At 47.2% G+C, this 9,163-nt stretch overlaps 1 protein-coding gene across 2 annotated transcripts; it reads left to right on the forward strand.

Annotated features, from left to right (window-relative positions):
- Positions 1-876: 876 nt before the first annotated feature.
- On the forward strand, positions 877-9,064 carry ncbp1 (nuclear cap binding protein subunit 1). Of its 2 annotated transcripts, XM_076048042.1 has the most exons (23): positions 880-1,044; positions 2,140-2,228; positions 2,308-2,408; positions 2,504-2,660; positions 2,754-2,861; positions 3,034-3,155; positions 3,268-3,337; positions 3,791-4,006; positions 4,133-4,230; positions 4,339-4,402; positions 4,797-4,907; positions 5,183-5,247; positions 5,348-5,410; positions 5,509-5,583; positions 5,731-5,834; positions 5,930-6,052; positions 6,148-6,250; positions 6,379-6,472; positions 6,866-6,969; positions 7,076-7,193; positions 7,625-7,765; positions 8,247-8,360; positions 8,561-9,064. In XM_076048042.1, exons 1-23 carry the CDS (start codon positions 1,011-1,013, stop codon positions 8,672-8,674), a joined length of 2,388 nt encoding a protein of 795 aa, XP_075904157.1. In that variant the 5' UTR covers positions 880-1,010; the 3' UTR covers positions 8,675-9,064. The 2 variants fall into 2 exon arrangements, with proteins under 2 accessions (XP_075904159.1, XP_075904157.1); XM_076048044.1 differs by lacking the exons at positions 7,625-7,765; positions 8,247-8,360; positions 8,561-9,064 and adding an exon at positions 7,341-7,370 and having other exon boundaries at positions 877-1,044; positions 7,076-7,217.
- Positions 9,065-9,163: the final 99 nt, after the last annotated feature.

Here is a 9,163-nt window from a genome sequence, read left to right on the forward strand (position 1 = left end):
ACAACAGACTTGTCCTTTGAATTCAACCTTAATGATCCTCTCTTAAAAATCATCAATTGATCAAGAACTGCAACACTTTTTTTTTCAGGAATAAAAATGAAAAAAGTCTTGAATTTTACAGCTTAGTTTAAAAATAACTGCATGTGAGGTGAATTAGGAACTCTAAATTGTCCTAAAGCGTGAGTGTGAATAATTGTATTTCTTTGTGGCCCTATGATGAAATTGTCCATCGTACTTGGCTTTATGACAGTTGGGATAGTTTCCCTGCAACCCTTAGCTTCATTACTTTTGAATGTTTTAGTAATACACATATTTTCACTAAAGAAACTACTACTATTGTACTGACTATATCAGAAACACAAAAGTTGGGTTGGGGGAGGGGGGAGGGTGTCATTGAAGTTTGTGGACCAGTCCAGCTAAACAGTGAGAGGAACACGGGCCCTTGTACTTATATTCCATGATGTCTGAAATGGGAAGAAGGTGCAGATGATGTCCTGGCTGGGGGCTTGGAGGGTTGGGTCAGAGGGGCGATGGTGAGAAGGACCTGGGACCATGCTCTGGTGGGTGGGGAGTGGGGATTGGAGGAACAATCAAACACGGCAAAAACAGATCCAGTATGATGCATTTACTTCTACACTACATAGAAGTGGATGCTGTTTATATCTCCAAGGCACACAAATGTGACGTAATGAAACCTACAGGGAAATTTCTGTGGTTGAAACCTATTTCTTGAAAAATCGTGAACATCTGATTTCTTCATCCGGCACAAACTAAACTTTCCTGTTAGAAAAACGAGAATTTCCCTTTTCTATGGTCGGAACGGCCGACTCGAAAATTGGCGGTCGGACGAAAAAAGGCGTTACGCTTTGGGGGTGACCCTTGAGTACCCCGGAAGTACTTGACTTGAATTAGGAGCGCACGGACGCTGTTATCCAGGCTTCGAGCCGCCGGCTTGGTTTATTGTTTTGTTTGGTGCCCGTTTTGTTGTCGAGGAAATATATTTAGTGAAAATGTCCCGGAGGCGACACAGCGACGAGAACGATGGTAAGTAGAGGCCGGATTTTGAATTCGTTTGATAGGCGGATGTGCTGTTGCTAAGCTAAGCTTAGCGTGCGTTTCTCATATTGTTTTTTTCTGTTGCTTTGCATGGAAAATCTTGATTTATTTTCATGGGAAGCCGGCCTCGTTTCGTGTGCCAAACTGTAAAAATACGATATCTTCACATATACGCTCACATTTAAAACAAATGTTGTACAAACCGACTCTTAAACTTGCACACTTGTGTTAATTTCTTATCGTTAGCCAAAGGGTTTAGCATGTGCTCATGGGGGCGGCAACAATTAAAGATAATAAAGATGAATACGAAACGTGTTTTAATGGAGTCAGTTGTGATCCACACACTCATGGTTGAAGATCTACTTTTTTTTTTTTCTGACCAAATCGGCTCTAACCCGGAATTCAAATTGCTAGGATGAATTAAGTCGGCATTTCCATTGTTATTCATGATTACAACCTTGGAATTCCATGTCTTATCGAGACATAATGTTGCTCTAAACTTACTTCTTTACGAGCCTATTATATATACATTATAGGTGTACTACATATGTTACCCAGATTGTTAGTCGAAGCAGTCTGTAAATGCTGCGTTTGATGCAAATATGTAGGCATATGGAGATACTTCATACACTACCAGTCTAAAGTTTGGACTCACTCTGTGAATTTAATGTCTTTTCTTTGATTCTCATGACTATTGACATTGCAGTTTCTCACTGAAGGCATCAACACTACTTATGAACACACATGGAATTATGTAGGAAACAATAAAAGTGTAAAATAATTCAAACACGTTTTATTGAAATTCCTCAAAATGGCCACGTTTCCTAAAAAGCATATTTAGTTATTTTACTCTTCTTTCTTTTTTTAACTGCATAATTACACATATCTTGCACATATATTTGATGTCTGCAGTATCTACAGTATCCGCGGTGTAGAAAGTTGTAAAGCTTGCCTTTTGCTGGGCAGGGTCCTCAAATGTTGCAGACGTCAATGTTTTCTACACTATGTTTTCACGCATAGTGTTACAGGAGATTGGCTGCACCAATGCATGAGTTTGTTCTCACTCTGTGTCTGCACTGCCAGGGGGACAAGCCCACAAGAGACGGAGAACTTCAGAGCCCATCGAGATAGAGGACCGCCTGGAGTCGCTCATATGTCGTGTTGGTGAGAAGGTAAGAAGCTGTCATCCAAGTGGCTCCGAGCTTTATTTCTGCTGTTGCACGTCCTGAAATTACAAATGCTTCTTCTCAGAGTACGTCTTCGCTGGAGAGCAACTTGGAGGGTTTGGCCGGTGTCCTGGAGGCTGACCTGCCAAACTACAAAAACAAAATCTTGCGCATATTATGTTCTGTGTAAGTCGATTGACCTTGTTCCTCTTCACCACTGCATGATTCCCCTTTTGCCACACATCATCAGTATTATTCATTTTTTGCCTGTTGGATTCCAGTGCCCGCCTCCTCCCAGAGAAGCTGACCGTGTACACGACCTTAGTGGGTCTGCTGAATGCCAGGAACTACAACTTTGGAGGGGAGTTTGTGGAGGCCATGATCAGACAGCTCAAGGAGACTCTGAAAAACAACTTGTATGACGAAGCCGTTTACTTGGTATGCTGATTTTAGACGAAGCGCGTCTGCCAGTTTGAACGTTTTTTGCTGTTTCCTGCACAGTGAGACTTCATTCCTGCTCGTCTGTCGTAGGTGCGTTTTCTGTGCGACTTGGTCAATTGCCACGTGATCGCTGCTCCGTCAATGGTGGCCATGTTCGAGAACTTTATCAGTGTTACTCAGGAGGAAGATGTCCCTCAGGTAGGTCTGACTCTTGTATTTACCTTCCTTCCTAAATGAATGCGGAGAACCAGAGGTTCAAGGCCGCTCCGATGTTGAAACTAAAACTCTAAAATAGCTAAAACAATTAGAACTGAAATTTGAATGTCTGGGCCTAAACACCTGAACCTAGAACTCCCGTTTGTGTCATCAGGTGCGGTCGGACTGGTTTGTCTACGTGGTTTTGTCTTGTCTGCCCTGGGTGGGAAAGGAGCTCTACGAGAAGAAGGATGTGGAGATGGACCGACTTCTCAGCCAAGTGGAAGGCTACCTCAAGTGAGAACATCTACGTTTTACACACGACTCTACGTGTTGCAGAGGCTCCACTATATCTTTCATGCTGAAAAGCTTTTTTTTTTCTTACCCCTTACGTTTTGATTTCTGTTAGGCGACGAGTGAAGACGCACGTCCCCATGTTGCAGGTGTGGACAGCAGATAAGCCACACCAGCAAGAGGAGGTGAGAATTGGGTGCAGCGACGGCATGTGATTGATACTTAAGATTTGAATCTAGATATTGCACTCATACATTTTGACTTCTGTGTTTAAACTACAGACTTTATGATTGTCCATTAAGTTGGAATAAAATATTTTATTTATTTATTTATTTATTCATTTTTCTAACCTTGTCTCATGTAGTGAGCTCTTAATGAAGATTCTGCTCAAAAAGTGCGACAGACATTGAACAGTATTTTCAATTTAACTAAAATTTCAAAATTCTCTCCTGGGTTTTAACTAATTAATAATCCACAGGGGAGGGAAAAAAACGTCAAAAACACTTAAAGGTCACGAAAATTCACAGTTAAATACCTTAAAAAAGATTTCTCACGACTTAAATATTGAATTAATATTCCCTAAATAACACAGTTGAAAGGAAACTCAAAAGTCTTCTCCGCTCCTCCCCGCCTGCCAGTACCTGGACTGTCTGTGGGCCCAGATCCAGAAGCTGAAGAAGGACCGCTGGCAGGAGCGCCACATCCTGCGCCCCTACATCGCCTTCGACAGCGTGCTGTGCGAGGCCCTGCAGCACAACTTGCCGCCCTTCACCCCGCCGGGACACATGCCCGACGCCCAGTACCCAATGCCCCGAGTCGTCTTCCGCATGTTCGACTACACCGACGCTCCGGAGGTGCGTCTTCCAGAAATTTTGCGTTGCCCTCAACGTTTCTGCTCCGCAAATAAATCCCTGTTTTTCATTTGTGATGTAAGAGACACGGCCGAGAGTTTTCACTTCTTTCCTCCTTTCTGCCCTCAGGGTCCCGTGATGCCCGGCAGTCACTCTGTGGAGAGGTTCGTCATTGAGGAGAACCTGCACTGCATCATCAAGACTCACTGGAAAGAGAGGAAAACATGGTGGGCGGCTGTTTGGAAAGATTTAACAGATGTTCACCAAGCCTGTGAACAAAGTAACCCCCTGAAGTCTCCACTGACAACATCTCCTCCCTTCCTCTCCCCCTCCAGCGCCGCGCAGCTGCTCAGCTACCCCGGCAAGAACAAGATTCCACTCAACTATCACATCGTGGAGGTAGGAAAGTGCTTCGCGAGCTACCTGCGTCTGTCTAGACCAGGCATGAGCAAACTGCGGCCCGGGGCCCATATGTGGCCCATTAAGCTTTTGAAGAAATTATATTAATAGTAATTAAGTATTAAAATCTAATTGTTATAATAATAATGTTATAAATATATTTAATTATATAATAATCTATGTCATGAAAAAATAAAATAAATGAAATAACTCTAAAAACACTGAAAGAATGGATGAAATACAGCTATTTTATGACTTACTCACTGTTAATATAATTTCTTCAAGTTTGGCTGGCCGGATTAAAATGCTTAACGGGCTGCATTTGGCCCCTGGCCGTAGTTTGCCCACCCCGGGTCTAGACTCAGACGTCCTCCTCCTCTCCCCCATGCCGCAGGTGATCTTCGGAGAGCTCTTCCAGCTTCCGGCGCCGCCTCAGATCGACGTCATGTACACGGCTCTGCTCATCGAGCTCTGCAAGCTGCAGCCGGGCTCGCTGCCCCAAGTCGTATCCTTCACTGCGTGGTCCTGTTGACACGTGACCAAAAAAAAAAAAAGCAGTGCGTGGGTTCGTTTTCAGCTGCTTTGGCGCAGCTCTGGCGCGACCATGTGGTCGCACGTTATTATGCTATGGGACTCAGAAGGTGCAGTGCGCTGGACTTTGCCCAGGTTCATTGGGTTCATTTCAGTGTTTACAGGGATTCATTTTCCATCACATGTGGACGTGAAATGCACACGCCTGTCTGCTGTTTCCAGTTGTTGTTCTTTAACACTGACCGTCAGTTGGCCCAAGCCACAGAGATGTTGTACATGAGGCTGGACACCATGAACACCAGCTGCATAGACAGGTAACGTCGCATCGCTCCCTCAGAAACTGGGCCAGTGGACCGTCTTGATTACGGTTCGGTGGTAACAAAAGCAAATGTCTTCCTCCCACTTTGTCTCCAGACTGAGCAACTGGTTTGCTCACCACTTGAGCAACTTCCAGTTCCGGTGGAGCTGGGATGACTGGTGAGGAACCGCGGCAGGGCGCCCAGGGCAGAGGAGTTTCATTTTGTGTCTCCGCCCCGGCTGACTGTGTCACTTGTCTGCCCCCGCCCCTCCCCCAGGTCTGACTGTTTGGCCGTGGATCCAGAGAAGCCCAAACCCAAGTTTGTCAAAGAGGTTCTGGAAAAATGCATGAGGTACCAGAACTCTGTTGAAATATTTTTAGATGCGCTGAAACACTGTGGGAGCAAATCCTCGATCCCAGAGTGTGTTTGTACGTTTTTCTCTCTTTGTCTCCTTCCCGACCCCTGAATTGTCATCTTTGGCTTCTTCTTCCACTCCAGGCTCTCGTACCACCAGCGGATCGTCGACATCGTTCCTCCAACCTTCTCAGGGCTCATCCCAGCTGAGCCCATCTTCATCTTCAAGTACCTGGACGAGAGCGCTTGTAAGTCCATACGTGGTGTCGCGGGGAAAGAACGAGCCGTTAAATGAGGCGCGAGGAGGACGTCCTCAAAACGCACTTCCTCTGTCGCTTTCCAGCTTCGTTACCGGGCTACCCCACCTCCGTCACGGTGAGCAACGCCATCAAGAACAGAGCGTCCAACGAGGAGATCCTGGCCATCCTCAAAGAGGTGCCCAACCCCAACCAAGACGACGACGACGGTCAGTTTCCCGCCACTCGCCGCTTCCCACAGCACAGCGTTACCATGGATGCACCGCCGCCGTGTCTGACCAACCCTCTGTCACTCCGTCTGCAGATGAGGGCGAAAGCTTCAACCCGCTGAAGGTCGACGTCTTCCTGCAGACTCTCCTCCACTTGGCCGCAAAGTCCTTCAGCCACTCGTTCAGCGCCCTCGCAAAGTAGGTGCAGCCCACCCGAGTCAAAGCAGTCACGCGACTTCAGTGATCGTATTTGGTTTTTTTGAGCAAAAGATAATAAAAAGCACAGTCGATGAAGCTCAAACTCGCTTTGCTCTCCACCTGGCCAGGTTTCACGAGATCCTGAAGAGCCTGACGGAGAGCGACGAGGGCAAACTGCACATCCTGAAGGTGGTGTACGACGTGTGGAGGAACCACCCGCAGGTACGGAACCGCAGCAGCACAAACCCTCTGTGCTCAGCAGGAGGGAAGACGGTGGTGTGACTGCACCATCTTCGTTAGGGGTCGGGGAAAAACGATTGTTAGATTAATCGCAAATATGATATTGCCAACTATGAATTGATTCACAAATAAAACAATTATTTTTTTTACTCGCCAGCGTATGGCAGCATTTTGGCTTTTACGAGGTTGAGGGGGAAAAGAAACTTGACAAAAGTCACAGTGTGCGTGCGTGCGTGTATATATACATATCTATATCGCGATTAATTGAAACATAGCCCTCTGAATGGGAATGGAATTGAATGGTCAGGTAGGCAGCGATTCCCACCCCAGGTCTCCGCTCCCAGCGAATGATTTTCTGCTGCCGCTCCTCCTCAGATGATCGCCGTGCTGGTGGACAAGATGATTCGCACGCAGATCGTCGACTGCGCCGCCGTCGCCAACTGGCTCTTCTCTCAGGACATGGCCCACGAGTTCACCAGGTGCGGGTCGGACCGGGGGTGACGGGGGTTCCCCGGGTAAACTCGGGACTGATCTTCCTCACCTCAAAAACCTGTTGTTCTCGTTCCCTCCCCCTCGCTCGGCCAGACTCTTCACCTGGGAGATCCTGCACTCCACCATCCGCAAGATGGACAAACACGTGCAGAAGATCCAGCAGGAGTTGGAGGGAGCCAAAGACAAGCTGGAGAAACAGCAGCACAAGAAGGTGAAACCCCACTTCACACCTGGAGTGTCTGCGGTACCCAAACCGCTCCGCACCCTCTCACACCCGGCGCGTTCTAGCGCGGCGGCTCAATCAGTTCAGACCGCGCGACAGCCCAGGAGGTAGTTTGACAGTCCAGGAGGTCTGAAGTATCGCTGTGTGTAACTGCCGGTCTGATACAAAATGCAGGTATTTAAAGTTTGCCTGCATTTTGTTCCTCACAGTTTCAGATTTTAAAGTGAAATCTGCTTTATTGTGACGGCCGAACTGAACAGCGTTGAAGCGGATACGTCGCGTCGACGTTTCACAGTCAAATCCAACACGCACATAAAGCAAGTTTTTGGGGGTCCGGCGCAGGCCGCCTCATCGAGGTCCGGTTGAAGCGACACGCTCGCTGGGTTGTGGTGACGCGATTTTCTCGTGACCCCCGTCAGAGGGACAGCGGCGACGACGAGGACATGGACAAGGCCAGCGAGGACGAGGAAGGCCAGCTGGAGGAGCAGATCGAGAGGCTACAGGAGAAGGTGGAGTCGGCCCAGAGCGAGCAGAAGAACCTCTTCCTGGTCATCTTCCAGGTACCGAGCGCATTTCCACGCAGCTTTTAGATGTGGAACCAAACCCCCCAACATGGCTGCCCATTCATTTCACTGGCTGCCAATATGAGATATAATAGAACCTTTTATAACAGTAGAAAGATTTACTTCGCAGGTCGCACTCGTCCTGTCAGCCGTTTTGCAGGCATTTATTTTTATATGGCGGTCTATGGGAAAATGTTGGCTGCAGTACTGTAAGTGGCCACCGGAGAGAAAAAAAAACCCACACTACCGTGTTGCCAGCCTGGTATTCGCTTCTTATAATGCATCCATGTTCAGAATGCGTCTCACTAGTCACAGTGCTACACACACGCACACACGCGCACACGCGCGCACACACGCGCACACACACACACACAGTGTGCTGCTTCAGATGTTCAGCCTCAAGTGTTAACAGATGGAGCTGAGTTAAAAGCACCGTGCTGCTCCTCCAGTCTCACTCTGCACCTCTTTCTGGCTGCAGCGCTTCATCATGCTGCTGACGGAACACCTGGTGCGCTGCGAGACCGGCAGCGTGGACATCAGCACGCCCTGGTACAAGAACTGCATCGAGCGGCTGCAGCAGATCTTCCTCATGGTAAGACGCGCACACACACACACACACACACACACACACACACGCACAGAGACGGTTTTAAAGGTCCAGTGCAAGATGCTGTAATCTGAAATAAAACCACTTGATGTCGCCGTTTCTTCCTCAAAATCTCCAAACGTTACACACTTTACCTTACCTTTAAACACACACTTGACTGGAACGTCTCTCCTACCATCCCACAGCACCATGTGACCATCCAGCAGTACATGGGGACGCTGGAGAACCTGCTGTTCACAGCCGAGCTGGATCACCACATCCTCAACGTGTACCAGCAGTTCTGTGCCCTCCAGCTCTGAGCAAACACACACACACACACACATACAGTACACAGAATCGCCACAGAACTACCAGCTCTTGTATCAAGGATGCCCATGTTGCAATTTGTTTTCTCTCCTTTTTAATTTGCAACCTTTTTTTTTTTTTGCCTGCATTGCCTCATTTTTAAAAACAGTTAATTCAGATGATTCTGTTGGATAAATCTGTGCTTTACTTGCTGTAGTTTTTCTTTCCTCCTCTGTTGTCGTATTGACTGAGTTCACATCAACAAATGAGTCTTTTTAAAGCCGTTGAATCACTGCCGAGCAGAGCAGGTGAGGGCGAGTCGTTAATCCAGAGAGCATTCTACTTTTTATATTTGTTTTATGTGAAATTGCAAAAAAAAAATAAAATCACATTGAACGACTCTTTCTGACCGTCCGTGTCGTTTCTCTATAAACACATTCAACTCAACGCGGTTTTAAAACTGGGTATAACAACAGTAAATCAAAGGAGCACATGTACGCTGC

This window comes from Nelusetta ayraudi, unplaced genomic scaffold (genome assembly GCF_046127955.1).
Source record: "Nelusetta ayraudi isolate G7.1 ecotype Tasmania unplaced genomic scaffold, CSIRO-AGI_Nayr_v1 ptg000097l, whole genome shotgun sequence".
In the NCBI taxonomy this organism is placed as follows: Eukaryota; Metazoa; Chordata; class Actinopteri; order Tetraodontiformes; family Monacanthidae; genus Nelusetta; species Nelusetta ayraudi.

Bases quoted from the DNA above. Each gene is read 5' to 3' on its own strand.
- ncbp1 (XM_076048042.1), top strand. From the start codon at position 1,011: ATGTCCCGGAGGCGACACAGCGACGAGAACGATG. The intron at 1,045-2,139 runs GTAAGTAGAGGC...CTGCACTGCCAG, and splicing joins ACACAGCGACGAGAACGATG to GGGGACAAGCCCACAAGAGA. The intron at 3,156-3,267 runs GTGAGAACATCT...GATTTCTGTTAG, and splicing joins CAAGTGGAAGGCTACCTCAA to GCGACGAGTGAAGACGCACG.